The 26045-nt window shown below is 26.7% G+C and overlaps 2 protein-coding genes across 6 annotated transcripts in view; both read right to left on the reverse strand.

Annotated features, from left to right (window-relative positions):
- Window positions 1-15671, reverse strand: part of LOC114125260 (uncharacterized) — a 59320-nt gene extending 43649 nt beyond the window's left edge. Inside the window, exons 1-10 of one of the 3 annotated variants that reach the window (XM_027988836.2) lie at window positions 15575-15671; window positions 13215-13350; window positions 10044-10159; window positions 9519-9665; window positions 8386-8493; window positions 8112-8258; window positions 7821-8045; window positions 6855-6953; window positions 6628-6772; window positions 1670-2045 (exon numbers count right to left, since the gene is read on the reverse strand). In XM_027988836.2, the coding sequence (XP_027844637.2) occupies window positions 1936-2045; window positions 6628-6772; window positions 6855-6953; window positions 7821-8045; window positions 8112-8258; window positions 8386-8493; window positions 9519-9665; window positions 10044-10159; window positions 13215-13320 (1203 nt within the window). In that variant the 5' untranslated portion in view covers window positions 13321-13350; window positions 15575-15671 and the 3' untranslated portion in view covers window positions 1670-1935. Of the gene's footprint in view, window positions 1-1669; window positions 2046-6627; window positions 6773-6829; window positions 6954-7820; window positions 8046-8111; window positions 8259-8385; window positions 8494-9518; window positions 9666-10043; window positions 10160-13214; window positions 13351-15574 lie in introns of those variants that run through there. The other 2 variants (XM_050199252.1, XM_050199253.1) reach the window with 2 other exon arrangements.
- Window positions 13944-26045, reverse strand: part of LOC114125261 (neuropeptide SIFamide receptor-like) — a 55349-nt gene continuing 43247 nt past the window's right edge. For all 3 annotated transcript variants that reach the window (XM_050199250.1, XM_027988838.2, XM_050199249.1), the window contains 2 exons: window positions 24333-24583; window positions 13944-18915 (listed from right to left, as the gene is read on the reverse strand). In XM_050199250.1, the coding sequence (XP_050055207.1) occupies window positions 18145-18915; window positions 24333-24583 (1022 nt within the window). In that variant the 3' untranslated portion in view covers window positions 13944-18144. The remainder of the gene's footprint in view (window positions 18916-24332; window positions 24584-26045) is intronic.

Consider the following 26045-nt stretch of genomic DNA (forward strand, 5'->3'; position numbering starts at 1 on the left):
AGCACAGTTGATACTTTAGTACTTTATGTTAGGCCCTAATGTATTTCATATTCTTATATTCATATTGCTATTAGTAATTTATTTTTATAAAAGCAATGTGAAAGTTTGAACAAAGTTTTTCCTAAAACATGTTGCATATTATCTGAAAATCACCAGCAATAGTGAATTAAAAAATTATAATATTTATAAATGTATAGATGATTTGGCCGTGTTTTTTAAAACCACCGGTACGTTTTTAAGACATGTCACTAGTACCTATACTAGATCTGCTGTAGTGACCAGTAGTCAGTGGCTTTTATTGGACCATAAAACGGTTTACACATTTGATATTATGTGTAGTAATATTTTCTAAGACTATTGTGTTGTGTTCATTTTCATCAATCATATTTAATGTTAACCATCTTCCAAAATGGTTTTTTTTATAGCAGACTCAGTTTCATATCAGCTATAATACTTGTACACACTGTAGGGGTAACTATAATACTGTTTCAATGATTTATGATGCAAAGGTAGTATTTGAAATATGACTAGTCCTTTATTCGGTGTACCTCGTCATCCGTCCTGAAGCCAGACATAAAATAAAAAAAAAAAATTTGTATATTATAGCGCAGTCTAGCGACGAAAGTGAGCGTTCGTTATCACATTCTTCCGCGGACGTCAATAAAATAAATACCTATATTACACCGATAGATAGCGCAGTATATTTACATAAAACAATCTATTAATATTATTTTAAATTGTATTATTATTAATAATAATTAATCAAATAATCAACATCTATCGAGTCATTACAGGTTGCAAAGAGGATACTATTTCAAACCAAATTTCTATATCCTAGAGACAGGTTAATACCATATCGCCATGTTATATTATTAACTATAAATATTATGTACACAATTTTACATCGTAGGTACCTATTAAAAATATACGATTAAAAAATAGCTTATAGTTTGACATTTTTATAACATAAATATGTAATGATGATATCATATAATGTAATATAATACAATACAATCGAAATCATAATAATTGACAATAATTTATGAGTTTTGATTTCAATTTAGAAGAAATCGTAAAAAAACTTTATAACATTGTTAATATAATTTTTATGACTAATTTGGACTTTTTTAAATTATATTATATATAGGTACTTCATATTACGTAAAACACCTTTTAATATTTTTTTACCTAGCTGAAGAAGTATCCAAGTTTTAAAATATTCAATTTCACTCAACCGAACAAAGTGTAGTCTGTATTTAGAATTTTTAATGTTCGACCGTACTAAGTGACCTAGAATAGCTAGAACCGATATACTTGCATAATTATTGTATTCCCAATGAATGGTAATGACTGGAAGAAAAAGGTAGATTCTTATTATATGTATTATCTGGATTAGCTACTAAATAAAATCATTTAAAATAGTGTTCACTTAGGTATTTCAGTGAAAAAACGGTACCTACAAGTATGAATACAATTGCATTTTTAATTTCACTATTTAACTAGTAAATAGACCATAAAACGTTTCACCTTTTAGCAAATGAATAAATATAAACGAGTGAATATCTTTGAAATGGTATCGAAAAGACCCACGACGTGTTTTTCAGTCTTAGTTTCCCTTATATTATCTTAGGGGACTTAAATGTATATAATAGACTGTATAAAGTGAGTATTTAGATTAAAATATTCTGTATTTATATAAAATCGGATTGACAAAAATTATTAAAATACTTCTTAACCACTGCAGTTTGATAATATGTTATGTGTATTCGTTATTAGTTAGTTTTATAAACTATTAATTTATAAATGTTTCGTTGACTGTTGTTCCATTAAATCATTTGATGCGATTAAGTGCAGTTTTCAATAACTTTTTTACACTCTTATGGTAACTCACATGATACTTGAATAAAGTTCGTTTATCTGAGTGATATCTGACAGTTATCGGTCTTGCATATGACGACAGTTCACCATGTGCCGTTGATAGTTTTCCATTCGCAAAGCAATTTTATAACCAATGTCACCATTTTTAATGTTGTATGTCGATGGACCTAATTATATTATAAAATGTATAACACGCATTTATAATATTACTGAGAATTTTCTATCATGGATTTATTCATTGGTGAATTGTAAAATATGCATTTATACGATGTGATTTACCAACCATTTTCCCGCTCATAGTTGGTTTTCTTTAATAATGAATTATTGAAATTCTAGCTTTTGGAATTTATAAATATAATCTTAAGGATAAAGAAATGTATTGTTAAGTACATATTTTTTTTAAAACTTTGAATGTATTTAAATCATAATAAATTTGAAAGTTTAATTTTTTAGTTACTTTAATATAATATAATTAATATTATAAGTGCTAAGGATAATAGAAAATCGAAAATTATATTCAAACAAGTACCTATAATATATATATATTATATATATTATCTATATATTATATAGAATAAAATAGATATAAATATTGGACCATATGCTTATTGTACACTAATAATTTTTAAGAGATTTTTAAGTGAATAATTTTTAAATATCTTTGGTATACAAAATAATTCAAAAACCACTCGTTTGATTTTTTATTCAGATAAATCAGATTTTTTCTAATTAATTTTATAAATATTTTACAATAAAAAAGCTTATTTATAACTTTTAAATAAATAAATGTATAGTACCATAATATAATAATATAATTATACTAATATATAATAAACGTTATGACCTCGTACTACTAGTCCAATAATTCCAAAAAACAAAACTTTACTAGTTTATTCGATGGAAAAAAAGTTGAGTTGTTTTTAATAAATAAATAACTGATTTATTTACACTTCCTATCGGGTCTTAAACAATAATTATATTAATACGGGTATATAGTTAGAATAGAAATTCAAAGAAGTATTTTAAAATCATTTATCATGCTATTAAGACTATTTTAAAATTATTTATGGAAATTTTATAATACAAACCCATAAATTGTTGGTTGGTTTAATAATAGTCAAAAAATATAAAATGATTCACAAGCATGCATACCCATATTATATTTCTTTTAATAATTTCTATATTAATTTTTTGATTTTCAGAAATTATAAGTATAACTTAGTATTATATTTTCAAATACTTAGATTATTATATCATTTTTACCATAATTTTTTAAAAGAATACTATCATTCTTCCCTGTAAAATATCTTAAACAGATAACATTTTTGAACATTTTGTTATATCTAAAATAAATTTAAATAAGTAGTAGTCGAGATATTCAATTTTGTGTAATTATTGGAATATATACCTATTACATTGTACACTGTACTAGATTTGTATGTTATATGGGCATAATATTATTATAACATAATATTGTAATTATCAATAATAATATAATATTAACATTTTATTTTGAAATTTATAAAAATTTCTGCGCATAATAAGTAATAAATACTATATTAATATTTAATTTACATCTATAATGTATTAGGTAGGTATATATTTTTGTTAAACCATTTTTAAGAGCTATAACCCTTGCAATTTTTAATAATTAAAAACCACTCGTTCGTATTTTGATTTAAAAATATCAAAAATTTCAAAACATCACCTGCTTAACTGCAGTTTACTGTGAAAATGATTAGTTCTTAATAAAAAAAATAATGAAGCTTTCTTAATTAAAAATAATCCACTAAATAATTGACATTTAAAAAAAAAAGATGTTGTTTTTTAAAAAACAGAAGATTGTATCAACACAGAAAAATCCTTACTTAATGTAAAAAAAAAAAATTATAATAATCAGGATGAATGGTCCTTGAGTATACTTAAAATATGAAATAATCAGAATTTAAAAAAAAAAACCGGGCAAGTGAGTACTGCTCTGCTGTACATTAGGTACCGTATGGATCATTATTATATATTATAGGAGTGTTAAATTTGAATCCAATGATAGTTATCATTGTATACGAAAAACGATTCTGAACGAAGATGATTTGTCAGCCTAGGATATAATTTCTAGTGGTTGGTGAAAAAGGTGGTTTATGTTTTAATGGCCTGAATACAACAAAATTTAAGTTCTTTTATAATAATTGTAAGTTAAACTTATGAAAAACCTTGTATTAAATTTTCAACTCTTAGCTACTTATACAAAAATTTATATGAAATATACCTACAAAATAATTTGCAAATATTCATGGTTTTGACGAATTTTTGTCAATATTTGAACTTCAAATGCTAATAAAAAAAAATTGTGCCTATGTATTCTTATAATTTTTTAATCACTATAATAATAACTTACGAGGAACTTTGCATTAAATTTTCAAGTATTTTGATAGGGCCAAAAAGATTTTATCGACACATAAAAAAACAATTTTCAGAAAAATTGAAAATTTCAGTTGTCTATAAATAGCTCAAAAAAACTCAAAGTATTTTGAAAATTAAATCAAGTAAATAAAATGCCAATCTAAATAACTGGTAAAATTTTCAAGTATCTACGACTTATACTTTTTGAATTATAACAAATATCAAAAATCGTTTGAGGCTAAACCGTTATTTAGCGCGGTTTTGTAAAAATTTAAATTTCAAACACTCATAAAAATGTTTTGTCTGAATCCGGTAGAGTTTTTTTTACAGATATTTGAAGAAAAATGTATGGAGAACCTTGTACCAAATTTTCAAAACTTAGTTATAAAAGAAAAAAATTTTATGATTTTTCAACTTCAAAATTACTTGCAAATTTTCGCGTTTTCGACAGATTTCGTAGAAATTTGAACTATAAACTCTTATAAAAAAAAATTATGACTAACGATTTTTAATTTTTTTAGCTACAATAAAAACAACTCATAAGGAACCTTGTAATAAATTTTCAAAACTTTTTGGTCATCCAAAAATTTTTTATCGACACTTTAAAAAAAATTTCTCAAAAAAATCGAAAATTTCAGTAGTCTATAAATAACTCAAAAAAAGTCAAAATTTTTTGAAAATTTAACTATATACAGATACTACTGACATTAACATTTGGTGAAAATTTCAAGTATTTTCAGTGATTAGTTTTTGAATTACAACCATAAAAAAATCGATTTGGTCGAAAACTGGTTTTGCGTAAAAATTGCCGTTTTTCCGTCATTTTTTTTTTGTTTTTCTCGATTTTTTTGAAAACTGTTGGAAAATGTTAACTTTTTACCTCTATAATGCACCAAGGATATTCACTTTTACATCGGAAACCACCCCCATAGTTTGAAATTGGAGCATTATTTCGACTAGTTATGCTGTACACAGACACAAAAAAAAAAAAAAAAAAAAACACACATCATTGTAAAATCAATATATTCATCACTTCGTTCAGAATCTAACACTTATACATTAATTATTAAAGGAAAAAATTCGGTTGAGCATGGTGGCATCTTATTTGAGGTAAAAAAAGAACTAGGTATTAAAACATTGGACATGAAAATCGAACGATATTTTAACAAATATTAATATAATAATATAATGTTGCTTCGGGTCACCGGTAATTTTATACCCCAAAGTTCTATAGATTCTACAATCGTTAAATTATTAATGCACGATAATACCTATGTGTTTCTAGACATAATATTGATCTGTACGCCATCGCACGTATTGCAATAAGTAATTTACTTATGTACAAACGTAAAATATGATAACTTTGGTGGTTTCTGCGGTTTTAGAGCGTCCTTTTTTTTTTTTGCACGTGATAGGTCATGACGCGTTATATGACGATGTGTGTAGTTTTTTTTTGTTCTACCTCGATAAATAAGCGCTTTTTAACGATTCGCTGCGTCTCAAAAGTTTTGCGTAACATGTGTGGAACCGACCGAATATTTTTACGCATACATGTATACTACAACGTCAATGTTATAAGTATACCAACACAATATCAGGTATATACATACATATATGTATAGTACCTATATAATACTGTGATCTGTGATGGTGTGGATTTAAAACAATCAATAATATTGATTATACTCTACAGCGTTTGGAACTATGAAAAATGATGTGTACTAATGTGAGTATGCCCAAGAGCATAATGGCTTTCGGACACACGATCCATACGAGATAGATTTAATGAAAAAATGAATATTTATGCCAACTATGATTTCTACGAAAATTAAAATTATTATTTGCTACAACTAAAAATAAATTTATTAACGATTTTATAATTTCAACAAAATATGTCTTTTTAAGTGCAATTCGAAAACATGGTAAAAATATTTTGTTGCTTTTTGAGTTTACCATTTGACATATTCGTATGATTTTATAAAAACACATATTTTAATTGCCATAAAAATATATAAAATTTATTGGTAACTTTTAACAAAAAATATATATAATATTTTGAACTTGTTTATACTTAATTTCGTTGGGTTATAAATATAAATATCTAAAGTTCATTTTTTGAACATAATATTTTAAGAGAGGGTAGTTGTAATATGTCTTTTTTTTTAAAGTATCAAAACATAATGTGACATATCTATCCGCATTCTATTATCATATGAAATATGTATATAATGCTATTATAACGTCTATAACAATGATTATTACCATTGAACTCATCCATCACAGTGATCTACTATTTTATTATTATCATTTGATTTCGATAATAAATAAGGTTTAGGCAAAACAGCTTACCGATGTTATCCGAAGTATTAACGTTTGCAAGCGAAGTGTTCCTTTTCGATCCCTTCATTGACCATTTCGGGTTTGTTTTGTATAAAAGTTCGTATTTAGTATTGTACAAAGTCGGTGCTGGTTTTTGATCGTCTTGTAATCTTTTCTATAAAAGCGGTTGATTTATATTGTTTATTTTAATACTATTTTAGTCAAATCTTACTTCAGTAAATCGAGTATTTACTAACCGAAACAGCGTTTAAACTAAAATCCAGACTGTTCGAGAATTTTCCAATAGTATTTAACGGTGACTTTACTCCCGTATACTTCTCTAGTTTTGGAATATTCTAAAAATTACAATAGGTATACAAATAAACAATATTGTATTATTGCCCGTTAAGTGCTGTTTGAATATAATGTATTAAAATAGGCATTGTAACAGTAACCTAGACCTAGAGTTTCGGACGAAACAATATAGTTTATATAGATAAACAAATAAATTAGTGGAAATCAACTTATCTCAACAACTATGAGCCAAAATCCAAAATGTTTGTCATAAAATGTATTATTATACAATAATAATATGACGTATTAAACTTTACAGTCTACAAGTTTTAGTATATTATTTTATTTATTATTTTAGTATATTATAATACATAATAATATGATAATATATCGAAATTATTAAAAATGTATTTTGATTTGGAATATGAAAACTCTATGCTATCTCTCTGTAAAATGTAAAAGACTTAATAAATTATAACCATAAAACTATTACTTTCTATATTATGTAATGTGTATGATATATTTTTAAATATAGTTAATATTAAATGTACGGATGTGCCATAGTATAAAAATATGTACCTAATATGTAACATGTAACAACATATTTGTAACTTTTATTTTTATTTTTTAAAAATTAGCTTCTTTATTATTTATAGGCTTTTTTAATACTCTGCATAGGAATGAAAATAGGGCTACAATAAAAGTGTGAATACTTAGCACTTAATATGAAACACCCACTAGTTTAAATCTACATTTTCGAAAAATAAAAATCAATTTGTTCTGTATAGTACATAAGTAATTAGTTAAATATTATAAATATCTCCAAACTGATAAGCTGTTAGCTGAGCTGTGACCACTTTTTTCTAACTAACGTGTGAATTATCGTTTCGAAGGAAATTATAACGTAGGTAACATAATAATGTTATTACAACTTCGTTTGCAACCAACAAGTCCAAACATTCAATGACTGACTTTGGTTTGTTGCTTTTTTGTGGTCTACAAAATTTATGTTGTAAATTCAATGTTGTTGCAGAATCGGACATTAACGGTATGCTGTAAGAATCTGGCCCCGGACAGGTTTCTTTTGCTGCTCTCGCAATTGATTGTTCGACTAAAGGCGTTTTCATTCGTCCCAAAAAAGCGTAGTTTGTTGTCTAAAAGAGCATAATAAATTACAATTTATTTTTAGGATATGATATGATTATATAATGATATACTACATTTTTTGGCGACCACTGCAACGGTTCGAGCTCTGGAACGGGGGCATTTGGTCCAATACTGATAAATTTGTTCTGGAGGCAGTCGCTTTTTGACGGGTTACTCGGAGATTTCGTGGAGGTTTCCCATTTTAACTTGATTGGTAAAAGCTTTTAAAACGACAGAAAAAAATTAATATTTTTTCTATCCAGATTAAAACAAATTAATGAATGAATAATTATTTTAAATAATATTATTGAATGTTATTTTATAAATATGTAAATATTATAATCATACAGAAGGTTTCTTTTGTCTCTTAGGTTTCTTCAAATGTTCTTCAACGACCTGACGTCGTTTGTTGTCCGCAATCCGATTGTAATCAAAAGCGAAACCGTCGTCCAAAACCTGTGCACCAGTGTGCAGAATATAAGAATATATTTTAATTTATGTATTATTATATTATAATTATTTCAACATTTTTAAAGTGTACCATGGGGTCACTTAAATCATTTAATATATCTGGCTATAATACTGTTAAAATTTTAATGTTAACTTGTAAATTTTGAATCAAATGAAATTTCGTATTATTTTACAGCCAAACGGCAAGTGATCTCTTCGAAGTTTTGTGAAGTGTACTACACATTAATACAATATTATAACTCTGAAATGTAATAACTTATTAGTTATTACTAATAAATTATGACAAAACTATTGTAAAATTGAAATTACCTAATCTCAACTATCACATTTAGTTAATTAAATTTATAAATAATATCAATTGCATTTTGTATAAAATAGTTAATATTTTATTTTATTTTATGACTATTGAATACTTTTATATCATTTTAAGTATAGTAACTATATTTTAATGAAAAGAGAAAATAATTTCTAACAATTTTGTTAATAAATGGGAATCTCGATAAATAGTTTTATGAAAAGAAGAAAATCATACAAATACCTAATGTAGTTTTTAATATATAACTTATGCATGGTTATTTATTTTTATTTTTATTATAACGATGGTAATGGATTTTTTTTCTATTAAAATATAAAATATAATATTTTTCAATTACCATATTAAATAATCTATACTTTCTACATTGATTATACTTAAACATTAATATTATATATAAACGAACATATTTTGCGCTTTGTAATTTTTATTTTTCAATTCTTGAAAATAACTAGGTATGTATAATTTATGGAAAATACTCGAGTTAAAAATTTTCGAAATAAAAATCTATTCACTGCCGCTGGCTACGAAAAACACGATATTATTTTATTTGTATATACAATCTGAGTTAACAAAATAAAAAAAAATTAACAAAAAAAAGTGACAAAAAAACACACTATATTGATGTCGAAATAATGTGGTAATTTATACGCAGTAACGTATATATTATATTATATAAACCACGATGATCGTGTACTTGGCATTGCTCGTTCTTAAAATTTATGCAGCGACGTAGTTCAGGTCCGGAAAAATTCACGGCGGCTGCGCGTCCCGCGTAGTGACTTTGTCGTAATGGAAGTGTAGTGGGACCTCTGGTGGCTGTGTACTGGAGCGAATTCCCCAACTATATACGACACACACACACAAGAAGTATTCTTAAGTTAAGAGAACGCCACACCCATATATGTTGTCTTTGTCTTACAAACGTACAACATAGAAACTTTGTTTTAAGCAGTTACAATACATTTGTGTTGTAACTTTTAATAATAGAGTCAATTGACTAATTATCAAATTTAAAAATAAGAATATTATCTGTATTTTTATTTTCATTTTTTCTCACATTTTTTGTCATTACACGAAATTTAAACTTCTGACCAAACATTTGCTATGTCATATTTTTGTATGACTTTGCAGTGCATGTGAGTTTAAAGTATTTTTAAGTTCTCGTGTTTGAAGGTTTGGGTTAGATTAGGATGTTATTATATTATTTAAAAATGATAACCGTAACACGATGTTTTCGATACAAAGCAGGATTGTAATGGTTGGGGCTTATTTCCACATCAGATCTTCCAATATTGGCAATTCTCACACCGGATACCAAAAACGGTGCCGCATTTTCTAAATTAAATTACGCAGAAAACAAAGTACAATGACATTTGTGTATAATAATATGTCTACGGGATGATTTGTTGAACGTAAAATACATAATATTTTAGAAAATATTATCAACTTTTTAAGAACAACAATTTATTTTACATAATTTTAAATTGTTGCATAACATGCATAACAACTTTTTTTAAAAATATGTTTTTGACTATTTTTATAGTAATTTTTTTTAAGTTTTTTTCCTTTTTGATTGACATCATAAATTATTATTTTTACACTTCAAAGCAGACTGCTATTGGTGAGTGTTTTGATATATAAAAATCAAATTTCAGACAAGTAGTTTATTAGTTATAAGTATTTTAATTTAGATGCTCGGAGTAATGGATGTTAGTACTCCTATAGTACCACCCCACTCTTAAAAACTTATAATTTAATAATATAACTCGTAGAAAATCCAAAATTCGATTTTTATATTTTAGAATACTTCAAATAATATTTTACTTTCGAATAAAGAATTAAAAATATCATTAAAAAAACCATGAATGCATAAAAAACGATGTAAATGAAAAATTAAAAAAATACATATTTTTTAACGACTAAAAATTAAAAAAACTATTTTTAAATAACTAATAGTTTTTTAAGTAATACGTTGAATTGATCATAATTCATAAGCTATATGCATTATTGTTTATAAACGTATACCAGCTATTAGCTATATAAAATACGGCTGTACAAAATAAATGTCAAACTTAATAAATATAAAAGAATATGTAATTTGTAGTAATATTAATTTTATAAATAACAATAATATAAAATATTATTTTATAAGTTTTAATATAATTAATATTTAATATAAATATATAAATTTATATTACAATGTGACAATATGTACATTATTTTTAGAAGCTATTTCGAAATAGGTACTATAAACCAATAATAGTAAATATTGAAAAAATTAAAAAAATAATATTAGCATATATTACAATTCTGTCAAAGGTATTTTCTTATCTGGTAAAATTAAGATAAAATAGAAAATAAGAGAAATAAGAGCATGCAATTCTGTAGTAAATGATGTAAATATGTTTTATTAAAGACACACCTAGACTATATTATCATTAGTATAATATGTCTTATCTTAATGGGTTTGGATACAAAAAAAAAAAAAAAAATTTAAATACTGTACAACTCTGACAAAAAAATGTACAAATGGATGGATACTCCAACATTTTTAAATAATTTACGGATCATTAATAAGTCTGAATTGAATTTTCTTTTGCATAAATGTAATTGTTTTTATAACTCTCAATGTATTAATTTCATTATACTCTGACCCAAAGTTTTTTTTTTGGACCACCAGGGTCCCACGTGTACAATAAACTGTTATAATATGCACATCATTTTTAACATTAATGTATACATTTATATACTTATGTAATATTAATTATGTTTATCAGTCAGAGACTATTGGTATTTTATCGATTTAACCCTCCGGGATACCGTTGGATTATTTATTTTTTCGTAAAAATTAATAGTGATCGATTTATAAAATTATATTTGAGTATTAAAATTAAAGATTCTTTCTATAGAACAATTCAAAATTAACATAAGTGTATCGCTCGTCGTCGAAAAGGCAAAATGTAAATATATATAAATATATAATATACTGAAGTTTCACAGTAAATAGTAGGTACTGCATTTTCTACTGAATTTTCTAGAACAAAATTACCCGAAATCGCGATAGGTTCATTGACCATAGGTACATAATAATATATTATCACAGACAAATTAATTATCATCTATTTACCGATATTGTTCAATGTTAAATACATACAATACACTGGTTATTTTTTGGATTGAATTAATTGTTATACGTACCATGTAGATACATTATATTATTGTTTTAGTTTGATATTTAAAATAATGGTAGTTGAATTTTCATTTATATCTTACATAATATATAAAATACTGTTCATAAACTTGTAGACCTTCATAGATCTGTGATAAAACACAAGTTTACATTACATATACAAGTGTGGAAATCGTGTTACTATAAACAATTTAAATTAAAACGGTTAACAAAATAATATACCTAGTTTACTTACAAAACATCGACAAGCTAGTCAAATTTTAAAACAATTTCAATAATTTATCTTGTGTGTGATAATTATTTATTTAAACGAATATACAATTATTATTCAATTTTTATAAAATATAACAGACGAATAAAATATGAAAGTTTTACCTACGCATTAGACAAACTTTAGACACAGTAATAAAGCAGTATTACAGAATAAATTAAAATTTTTACTGTAATAATATTCTTAGAAGCGGTAATTAATGATGTTCTTGTTAAATTGATAAAATGATTTTCAGATTTATTGTATTAAAATAAAACCTATATTATTTAATTCCATATTTTCTAATAATATCACCATATTGATCAGGTATATATAATATTATGTTTATGACTTGCTATGCTTAGTTTGTGTTTTATTAAAAATTTTTACAACTATTTTAGTTATTTATACTACATTATATTTTATAGTTATATATTGCTTTTATCATATAACTTTCTAGTCAAGGCTAAGTTGTTGACGGTATACTAATAAACCAAATCCAAGTTAACTTTGAATACTGAACCGCCAATTAATAAGATGGATTACTTTTACTACGTAACTCTACGCAACTTATGTCGACAACTAAACAAATTTATCACTCTATCTCTACTAAACAAAATCGTGCAGTACAAAACCACACCTGCAGATACCTACCCAACTTATTTACTCAAGTAAGTTGGTGTATTATTTTTCTGAAGATTAACTCCAAATCCGACCGACAGTTAATATAGATTCGAAAACGTAATTTAAACACTATTATTGTAGCTTTACAACTCGTTTAATTGGTTTTTAAAATTCAACCGCGTCTTTTCATGTATATTAATTGAACACAACATATATAGTACTTCTGACTTGTATGTATATAATTAACTACGTGACATGGATATATTGCAATTGTATATTATAATTATAGAGGTAGGTAACGATCAGATTGTTTATTTTTTACTCACGTCTTAAGTTTCGATCGCTGAGTGTGCCGTTGTTGTAGTACCAGGCTGGTGACACAAACTCACTCCCACGACTATCCGTCGGAAATCTGATCGCTTTGGAAAACATATTACTTGTATCTTCTGTACACTGTCGTTACTGTATAATATACACACGATACATAATACAGGATGGTTAACCAACAATTTTCACCCCTTTTGTCTTTGTCTATCATACAGAGAAATTACTTGTTCAAATTTTGAATATTGGTACAAATTAAAACGTTTGAAACAATTTTCCATCATTAAATAATTTATAATTACTAAAAGAATGTGGGTTATCTTTGAAGAACAGAAATTTGTGTCGCAGAATGACATTGCATTAGTACAAAGAATCTTAATTTTTTTTAATATAGTCTTTAATATTATATATATATATTTGAAAATTCTAAAAATTAGAATTTGAAAAAATTGATTATTATATGAAACAATTTGGGTGAGTTTGTTTGGAGACTCACTTTGGTGTATATAGATCTGACCGATCGGTACATTACTATTTTGATTATAATAAATAATATTTTACGGATTTTATTGAACTTATGGATATTATAATATTGTTTGTATATTAAGACATTGTACGCTGTAGTAGACATCAAGTATTATAAATTCAATATGAAGGAGTTGGAAGTGGAAAAATACGGGTACACTATGGCGACGAATAATGAAAATAACATGATACACTGTAGACGGGTGTCGTACACAATATAAACTTCAACTTTATTGTCCAATAACATCATAATATAATATAAAATACGAGTAATAATAATATACGTATAATATATATTATAATAATAATATAATGATGTTATTATATTATCGTTTCGTTACATCTACACAGCCTTCGGACAAACGTTCTACTTATATTATAATATTATTGTGTATGTGTATAAATATGTAGATCGACGCGAGAACTGCAGTATAGACGGAATAGATCGTCGACATTTATTTATGTATTATATACCCATTTTGTGAAATAACCGCAAATTATATTGTCATTTTGGATAGAATTAGATGACTGAAACCTAGACGATTTACTAGCGTACAAATATTATTATTGTTATTACTATTATTATTATCGTGTTATTATGGTATGAGCGATGTATCTCGGCGTTTCACGAAGAAAGCCCAAAAACCAATTCAAAAAGAAAATTAAATTCGAATAAAACAATGGCCACGTAATATATATGGTCATGGTGAATATTGGTGAGCAGAAAATCACAAATGTCTATTAAGACATTAACAACGACATTAACAAGCTAAACGGGACAAACGAATTTTAGTTAATAATTCTATTGAACTTGAACTGAGTATAAGTTTTATATTTTTCTTTGTTTAAAATATTGTTTTGTAAAAAATCAAAATCAGTAATGTAAAAAAAAAATATTTTTAAAACACGATATATTATTGTATTAAACACATTTTGAAACAATGAATGGATATTTTCAAAATAAATTACTCGAATAGTGGCTTAAATATCATGAAATAATATTTCATATTCATATTGATGATAATAATAATTTTAAGGATCTGGATTTTAATGCAAAAAATATTTATTTGGGGTACTCTATAGGAAAATGTAAAAAAATCGTTTTATTCAAAACAGATACTTTAAAAGTGAAACTTTGATTTTGCATTATTTAAACATACTCAGGTCATTTTGAGTGAATATTCATGCATTTATTTAGTATTACGTATTAATTATGTATTTTTAATACCGCTAATATCAAGATGGTTGGTGAAGTTTAATGAAATGCTTGTAGTTTAATAGGTACTTAGGTAGGTAGTAGGTACCTACAAAAGACAGAATTTAACATAATCTTAGTTTTATAATTTTATATTTAGGAGTGAACAATACAGCCTATGATAATGATCATCACCAATAAAAAAATCAATGCTTCTTACATGTCCAATTTTTTCATGTAAATTTTGTTATCTTAAAATTATAATGGTATCTATTATCTTTAATATTAAATTAAGTTGCATTAATTTGATTTTCTATGCTAAAATATTAACAAATTAGGTCATTTTTAAAATTAATTACTATACTCGGTATTTTGGGGCTTTTGGGCTATTATTTTTTAAAACATTCCTTGATAGTTTCTAGGGAATTTAAACCGTAGCCCTAATAATTATAATAACAATAATAATAATGTACTTTTAAGTATGTCTATGAACATTACCAATATTATATCGTTAAAAATATACCTATTATAGATAATTAAACATGTGTTGCACTTACGCGTGTGTAATACATAACATACATTCATACATACGTATATTGTTATTTAATATAATATATTATATACACAATAATGATGTCTTACCTACATGAATATAATATGTTTTTATATAATATAAATATATGCTTCTGAAGAAGGCGTCTCTCGTATAAAAGCATGTAAGTTCAACTAATATAATATAATTTAATTATTATGTATAAAATAATATTAACAATACACTTTTTTATTATTATTATTGTCTAATATTGTTGTTTCTATCATTAATACTCGCGTGATATTGTAATTTAAATCGTACACTAATATTATTACGATTTACGCGTTTGTCGTGTTGATTATAACTACGATTTCTATCGCTAGGATACGATTAACAAGTCCATCGTTCAATGATAATAATAATGTGAAACAATAAAACAATAAAACCTAATAATATAGGTAAAAACAATAACTATAATAATAAAATTATGACGTACACCACTAGAGTGATGGCGAAACACGCGTGATAGAACCACTATTATTATGGTACTACGTATACTATCGTCGTGTACAAAATAATTTATTATAATTTATAAGTTACAACTTACATTATTTATAATTATTAATATTATTTCTATTGTTGTTGTGCGTTATACACGTTCGTAATGAGATCTCGAGGCTGTTTAATTTCAACCATTTATACGAATAGATATTTGAGCGGGAACGTATAGTTTTTTTTATACATATTTTGATATTATATATAATATTAATATGTGACGTAAAACGAAAAACACTAAACAATAATAATAACATATTATTTAACAATCAATAAACGCTACGAAGGCAGTGGGATACACATTTTAATGATATCGTATATAAATATATATATATATATAATATTATGTTTAGTTATTCAATATAATATTTATGTTTTAAGTATATTCATTTGGATCGTCTGTGCACTTTTTAAAAATTATCAGACGTACCTAATAATATTACAGCATAACATAATATAACGTCGTAGTTAAGTTTCAAGACAAATGTATGTATAAATATTATAATATATTAAGTGTTTCTCTTTTATTGTTTGTCGTCATTGTTATCGTCGTTAACACCACATATAGTTACGAGTTACGACGATATTTAATCATTAATTATTTTTTATTTTTATTTTACTGTTGGACCAATTCGATAATCACATTTTTAGTTCTCGATTGCATCATATATAAAATAAATCGTATATTATATGGAAATTAATAACGGCGAATCCCCGTGGCATATTCGTATTGTATATCTACCAATCAATATAAAGTAAAATAATGATAATCGAGATAAGTCATTACAGCTGGCACCTCAAAGGACGTATTATATATTATTATATTGGTAGGTTCTACCGTGATATGATTGAGATCTTTCATTTGAAATTTATTCAGATTTGGTCGAGATCTCTGGCGTCGAAATTTGTGTTAGGAATGTGCATTCTAATTCTATTTCAGGGTGATCACGCACTGTTGTAATATTTATAATGATAATAATTTATTATTAATACGGGCAAATGCCGGAGCCGTTTCCGGAGAAATTCCTATCTGATGAAGTTTGCAAACTAATATAATATACTGCGAACAACATTCTACGTGGATATGATAAATGTATAACATAAACTTATGAGATCCGATCAAATTCGAATGAGGAAATCAAAATTATAATAATCACCTTTCGTTTCTTTTAAAATATATTATGAAAAATTAATATACACAAATATGGGTATCTTCGTAGTAAGTATATTATATTGTTGCCGTGTAAATTTAAGATTAGGAATAACATTAACGAGAAGTTAAATATATATTTATTAAACGGTGGTTACATGCTACAACTGTATTTTATTCAGATCACTGGATATACGTGTAATTTCAATAAAAGTATTCACTTTTGACCGTATTGTCGACAACAAAAAGGGTCAATCATTAATCTAGTCAGTTATTAAATAACTTTAAACCAGTTAAATTCAGAAAGAAATAATAATTCGAGTTAATCTGCTTTCTATGTGATTTCATGAACCAACAAAAAATATTAAAAGTTGTTATTTATTATTTCGTATAATTGCGTGAAAAAAAAGATTTTTAAGTTTTTTAGAGTTTAAAAACCGATAGAATAAACCGTATTGTTAGAATGAAAACAATATTAACACTTATAAGAAACTTGTTTGACAAACGGCGGATTAAGCTCTCCTATGAACTTAGATCTTTAGGAGATTAATAATACACACTATATTATATCACGTGTCTCTGACGTTTTTCGTTATTAAATTATTATATTATTACGATACTTCAGGTGAATTTATGTTTACCGATTGATTATCAGACATTTATAAAGCATTTTTTTTTTTTGTGCGCAAGTTTAGACAACGATCAAGTGACCGTTGATTTCGTGAAAAAATAAAACAATTCACCCTATATAGCCCGTCGTCTAACATTCACACTAATACAATAATATTATCGTAGACAAATCAGTATGATATTATATAGCAAATTCATTAAATATATCGTACAGTCTACGAGTCCTATGCACTATGTATGTACATATCAGCTGCATCGGCTGCAGCACTGCAAAGGTCGCCGTCATCTCGTCTCGAGTCCTGCACTCGATCCGACGGCTGGGCGAGGGTGAGCGGGGTTGTCGGGTCACACGAACGAGTTTTCGCCGTTCGTCGGACAGAACTGCACCACTGGACCGCCGGCGGACCCTTCGGCGACGTGCGTTTCCCTGACCGACGACGACTTGGCGGGTCGGCGAACGGGCGGCGGATGCAGTTGCTGGACCGGTCGCTGCTGAGTCCGTCGGTCGTCCGCTTGACGGGCGGCGTGCACGTATATGGCACCGATGGTCTTGCGGTTGCGGTCGCGGCCGCCGCCGTTGTCGTAGTCGTTGTTGTTGCGCTTGAACGCGGCCGCGGTTCCGGCCCGGCCGCCACCGCGTAGGTACCGCACCGAGTTGCTGTAGTCGAACGCTTGGCAAATCTTGCCGGACAGCAGGGCCCGGTAACCGTCCCGGAACCGGTGGTTGAATATGGCGTACAGCAGCGGGTTGATGGACGAGTTGGCGGCGCCCAGCCACTGCGCGACCGGAAGCGAGGCCACCGTGTAGCTCTCGACGGCCGGCGGCAGCGGCCAGAACTTGATCAGCGAGAACGCCACGTAAAGCGGCAGCCACGACACCGCGAACAGCACCACCACGTACATGATCATGGTGATCACCTTCATCTTGGACCGCTGCACCATGTTGGCGCCGTTGTGCACGGGCTCGCCGGGCACCTTCCGCCGGCTCACCTTTTGCCAGATGAACATGTAGCACACCGCGATCACCGTCAGCGGCAGCATGTAGCACAGCACCAGGTTGGCCAACACGAAGTACAAGTTGCCGCTTTCCACGGTCGGCCACGACTCCAGGCAGATCTGAAATGCGCACACCCAGTGTTATTAATTATTATTATTGTCGTTCCGAAATATCAGGACGCCTATATACACGCGATACTTAACGATTTAGTATAATATAGCTGTTATTATATAGAGCAGGGATGGCAACTCAAAGTTACTAGAGGGCCGCACATTTTTAGAAAATTAAAATCTAGTTAGCCAGAGCATAGAAAGCAAAAAAAAAAAAAAAATTTAGAATTTATTTTATTAATAACAAATAAATAGTCATTCTCCCATAAAGTGTTAAAAGTTCTATTTTCATCATCAATTTTACACTTTTTTTTAGGGACAATATAAACACGAAAAATCAACGACAGTTGTACGACATGAATGTACAAATGGCCATGGTTAAAAGCTATACGTATACGGGTGTATGTACTATATTATGACATTAATTAATGATGTTAAATACTAGATAACAATTTACTAGAAGATAGATTATAGTATTATACATATTATAGATTATAGAATATAGAGTACAGACGATAAATTTTGAAATTGCATGATGTAAATTGGAAATGTAGAACGGGCCAGATAAAAAAAGGCTCGTAGGCCGCCAGTTGCCCACCCCTGATTTAAAAGATGTTACAACTACCTCTTATTTTATCGAATGTGTTGCTTCCATAATATATTTACTTACGCGTCAAGACATATTTCATAGCAAATGTTACAATAATTATTTTTACTGTATGTTTTTTTTCTTCAAAATAATGAGATCACTATCATCTCGTAAGTATTTTTTTTATTGTTTTGACATTTTAATTCCAAAACAAGTTATGAGCGTTTCAGAATTTTAGAATGTACCAACAATTTACAGTATTAAAATGGAATCAAATATTGATCTAATTAAAAACGAAAAGACTAGAATGGTAATCTTTATCTTAAAATTTCATATAAAAAATAACAATTGACTACTGTGAACGTAAAATTTGATAAGTTTTACGTTTATATAAGCCGAAAACAACACGAGAAAGTGTGGTATCCTATTAACAAACAGGATAGTATACTAATATATTATAAAGCTTTATATAAGCTTTATAAGCCTTTTTTGTGAAGGATTATCTTAAAATCTACCGTTTAAATTTTGAATCGTCACCTCTGGATTCAATCCCTAAATATTAAAATAATAACTAATGCAACATTTAAATTTTAATAATAACTAACCATTCCATTAAAAATGAATCATAATATTCCTTTTAATTCCACGCTGTAGATGTCTAGGTAATTATACATACTACATATTTAATTGCCTACTATACTGTTGATGGGACGCGCCAAAAACCAGTTATTGAAGGGACTTATTTTAGGCAATTTCAATGAAATGTTGAAATGTATTCATATGTTTAATTTTAAGTATATTTAAATATTAATTCAAAGTTTTTTAAATGAGATCCTATAAAAACAATGGTTACTTTTTAATAATAATATGATAAAGAAAAATGATTTTGAACGGAATAAACATATTAGTACATATTTCACCCTTTATTTACTAAAAATCCACCTAACACTATTTGTGTCATGTTTTTTGTTATTATTATTTTAATGGTGAATAATTTATAATAAACAAACAAAATAAAAAGAAATTTGTAAAAATGAGTTAAGTTATCAAATTATAAAAACGCTAAGTCACGTCATAAATACCTAAATGTCTCTATACAAATAGTTGAAGTTTGGCTATGTCACTGTTAAAACTATCTCTGTTATTATGTTCAGCGCTAAACAATTTTAATTGATAAATTCCGTGGTGAGAATTCTCCTCAAATCAAGAAATGTTCTTTTATTTATAATTTATTTATGCAAATCCATACTATATTGGTTTAGAATTTTAAACTAATTTAATTTAATTTTAGTCTATAGATAACTAAATAAATCTGTAATCTGTATAATGATGATATAGTTAAGCTATTTCTAATGGAATCGAAGAAAAAACATAATATATTCCGATGGTTATTTGATAATAAATATTGTAATATGCATAATAAGTAAAATAACGTATAGCATAATACAAAAATATAATATCTTATAATGATATTTTGAAATTCTAATATTATACAACACTATATTGAACATCTATAGTCATCTGCTATTAATATTATATTTAAAATTAGGGTTAATCTAAGTATGAATTTAAATTATGTATATACACTATATTGTTATAACAATTTGTGACATTTTATTTAAAAAAATTATGATGGTAAAAACATCGGATTAAGTTTGGTTATAAGGTTAGAAAAACGAAAAATCTTTGCATCATACAATCAAATAATAATAATATACTGTCTATAATAGACAGGTTAGATTTAGCTTAGCAAAAACTAGAACTAAAACTAGAGAATAAACTAAATTATTTCGAATTGTTGATTTGAAATCTTTTTATACCTTGATGTGTATTATGAAAAACAATTTTATTGTTTAAGTATTTATGAAGCTTACAAATTTTTTTTTTAATGGACTTTATATTGCAATTTTGTAAAGTAGCCCTATGGTTTTGATAAATGAAAATAAAGTGGAATTGAATTATAATTTTCTATAATTAAAATAAAATATACTGAATATAATATCACATCTTAAAGTGGTTTGTATAATTGAAAGTCACAACGAACAGAAACAGCAGAAACACGAACATCAAACGTAAAACACGCAATCGACAAAATTTCTACCACCGTATATATAATTAAGAAGTTTTATTATTTATTCTCTTGTCCGACTATTATATATTATTATGACCTTTTTTTAATAGCAAAAATTTATCTTTTATTTTCATATACTACAATATTATTGTTACTTTTAAGTAGCTGTAAATATTATAAATTAAACTATGAATCCTTATTTGTATTGGTACTTTCTATAATATCGACCGCAAACGTTTCGACTTAATTACTTTTTTTTTCAGATCGTTGGAAGTTATGCAAATCTACTAAAAATAAGGTGGCTTTTGAATATTTATAAAGTCCTCATTAAATCTGTTCATATATGCGATGGTTCGCATTTCAAATAACTTAAATCTCTTGAAAAACATTAAATGAAATTAAACTTGAAGTGTAATTACGTCGATTAATAATAAACTTTGTGCAAGTACTGAAACTACAGTTCAATAATCAAAAATATTTTAAAGGTACAATATATATAACTGTTTTCTATAAAATGGCTTACGAGATTAAATGTATCTCCATAATTATTAAACAAATATAATATAAATAAAATATGTATATATTATAATATCATATAAGATCTATTTTATTAAAATACTGGTACACAATATATCAATTATATTTTAACTGTCGTGTCTTTAGTTTGATTATGATATTAAATTTTATTTTTATCTATCTATTTTCTATTAGAATGATAGAAATTATAACAATTAAAATATCCATACATAATAAAATGGATAAATAGTTTACAATTTAGTTATTAAAAAAAAATATTAATTATTTATGATTAAGTTCCGAGTGAACGAACACATAGCTTAGCTGTTCTGGATCGGTTTAAAAATGATTTATATTATTTTCATATTTTACATAATTTTATATAAAAACAATAAAAAAAAAACAAATGTTTTCTATAAGAATTACATTTTTGGCGAGCTTAAAAAAAAAATCCTCGTAACAGTTTATTGTAACACCACATAACTAATAAGATTTTAATAATTATTTTTTTTGCATTTATTTAATAGAAATACTAATGATTTTGTGATCTTAAGAAAGTATCATTTTTGGAATAATCGAATATTATCAATATTTCAGATTTTAGTACATTTTTCAAAATTTAAATCGTAAGTCTAAAACGTGACTTTTTTCCAAAGACGAAATCTTGCTCAGTGAATATATTTTATAAAAAAACCATTTGTTGAGAAATGTTGAAATCCATAGGGCTGTTTTTAAAATAAATATAAAAAATAGCTATATACACATATAATTATCGTTTAGCTAATGTTGGATTCAGCTTATTGGATGGTGATTAATGAATAATTACAAAACTAATAAATAGGACCATTCTACACGAATCTGGAAACTTAAAATGTATTATTGATGATATTTCGAAAAATTATAGGACAGACAAGAATTTATAGGTAATTTTGTCTTACATCTATATTTTATATAAACCTGAAAAGTGCTGATACTACAGTTGGGTAGTCCTGCCAGAACGGATTGCTTTATTTGAAAGCCGTGATAAATTATTATATTTCAAAAATGATTCTGAGCCGAGCTCAATTTTTATACAAATGGTAAATATATTTTAAAATAAAACTGCTTATTTAATGGATTTTATGAAATAAAAACTACTTAGAAATTAATAGAATCTCTGTTATAATAATTTATAAAATGTATCTATAAAATTTGAATTTATAAAAAAATATCGAGATTTTTACTCTTGTAATTATTGAAAGTTTTTTGATTCTAAATAAACTAGTTTCATGTTTATTAATTTTTAAATTTTTATAATTTAACTATAGATTTTATTATTTTTCAAGCGTATTCATTTTTTTTTAATTCAATGCACCTTTCTATTGTTGTTAATTTTTAATTACACATAAGCGGATAACTTCTTGCAACAAATTTAAAAAAGTATATGATTATTATCATTATTATTGGAGTTTGTATTATCTTATAAATAACAAACTAAACACATTTCGTAAATTAAAGTCTTTACTTCCCGGCGATTTATATTCGTCTGGTAGAAAATAAATCATAATGCGTAGAGTACGTATTCGTGAGGCTGTAGAAATAAGTCCGTGCGATTATGAACGTAAAGCATGGGGCAGGATATAAAACTGCTGTACCGGCCAGTCCAATGATTCAACCACGACAAAAGAAATACTGAATGCACCACTAAGGAGTGTGCAGGGTGGGTGTATAATATTATGTAATTTTTCTTAATATTAATGTAGCGGTAAATACGATACGTATTATAATCGCCGTCTGTCATGATTGTAGCTATTAAGGTTTTAATAGTTACTCACACTAACAGTATTATAATAGTGCACGCTAACGAAATATGTGTCACTAGTGTATAGTAATAAAAAAAATATGAGCTGCATTTAGATATACAGACGAATAATTTTCAAGTCGATAAAAAATAATAATTATTATAATGATCACTAACGCTATAAAAATATGTTTATAATTATAAATATATATATAAAAATATATTTTTTTTTTTTTTGAATCGAATGTACAGTTTTATTATTATTTGGCAAAAAATATATATTTTTTATGAAAATTTACAAAGATTTATTTTTTTATAAAGTGGAATGACCCTTTGTTTATATTTATTCGTATATGGGTGTCGATTAGATGGTGACATTTTTAGTAGTATTTTATTTTAATATAATATATGCCTTAAAAAAGATGATAAATTTGTGAAATTAACAAAAACAATATTTGTTAAATTATCACCTGATTATCGCTGCCTTCTTCCATGGGCTGTAGATCGAAGTATATGGCCCATGGCATAGTGATAGTGAGCGAAATGATCCATATGATGGCCACGACTCGTTTACAGATGCCTTTGCCCACAGGGTTCATAGGGTAACAAATGGATAAGCATCTTTCCACGGAGATGGCCATCAACGTGTTTATTGATGCGTTTACGGACACCCCTTGAAAGTACGGCACAAGTTTACATATGACCAGTCCCAAACGCCACTCTAAAAAACAATAATTGTTAAAATAACTATATATGAGTACACATAATATATTATATCATGTAACTTATTGATACATCATCACATATTTTTTTAAGTACTTCCACCCAATTTAGGAGAAGGATATTTATTTTTTTAGCATTATTGATTGTATCTTACAAATCCTTCCTTAATAATATATATAAACTTTTTTTAACTTGAATAGTTATTTTTTTTAGAATCCTAGTTGAATAAAGAATATATTGATTGTACAATGATGTATGTATTTTTTATTTACTCTTTCTATTAAAAAAAAAAATTGTACTAATCATAAAATTTGAGGGAGGTTTCTAGTAAACATCTAATTAGGTAGTAATTTTTGTAGGTAAAAATTAAAAACTAACTTTTCAGATAATAAGAGGAGAGGGAAATACGGGTACAGTTTCAGTATTACATTTAAAATAACTCTAGATACAAAATTTAGATCATTTTCGCTTATAATCATTTTTCATAATATAAAATAATTTATCGTTGAATTAAAATACACATTCAATAAAGTGGCTAATCAAATTTCACTCAAAATCTATATTAAAGCAGAACTATTATTTAATTTATACACATTACACATTATTTGTTATTTTATTAGTTGGTACTACAAAAATTGTTATTATTAAACATATTTTGTAGTTGTATGGTAGTTAATATAAATATATTCAGACAAAAAAATTTTGTCCAGTTTTTAAATTTGTTAATGCAACTATTGTCCACTGTTCTTGCCTAGTTGTTCAAGTAAAAAAATAATGCGGCAAGACAAAAAATTAGTGCAAAAAAATAATAATTTAATCATTCAACAGATAGATTTTACATTTAATTTTCAAGGTAAATTACGAGTTGTTTTCTATAATATAATTATTTTTTAGTTCACAATGCATTCAAGGAATAAAATGAAAATAATAATACAATAGAACGAAGACAGTATGTTTTAAGTATATAATTAATATACATTTTTTATCTATTTTTTGTTGCTTGAAATAGTGACGATGTATTTACGTTTAAACGAGGTATATAAACCAATGGAAATTAAAACTGAAATATAAATTTAATGATTGCATATATGTTATATAATACGTGGCTGTAGTGTGAACAACAGCTTTCTGTTTAATAATTTTAATGAGTGTGGTTCTGGTTTGGTAAACTGCACGTATGCTTTACAAATATTTTCTTTCTCTACTAACAACACGTCATCAGTATCCCGATATCCCGAAATGAAATTTCAGTATATGCACGCTCGAGTGTATCGAAAGAGTACATTGCAATCGATAGTTCTATTGCATACACGTACCTACAAGACAAATTTGCAATTTGTGAACTGATTTTTTATACCCTTAACCTTGACCTGAAAAAAATACGTCATTGTAAAAACATAATGTGCTTTCATTCGCGAAATTAGAAATTTCAATTGTACGCATGTACGCTGTAAAAACCT

Source organism: Aphis gossypii, chromosome 2, assembly GCF_020184175.1.
Source record: "Aphis gossypii isolate Hap1 chromosome 2, ASM2018417v2, whole genome shotgun sequence".
Classification (NCBI taxonomy): domain Eukaryota; kingdom Metazoa; phylum Arthropoda; class Insecta; order Hemiptera; family Aphididae; genus Aphis; species Aphis gossypii.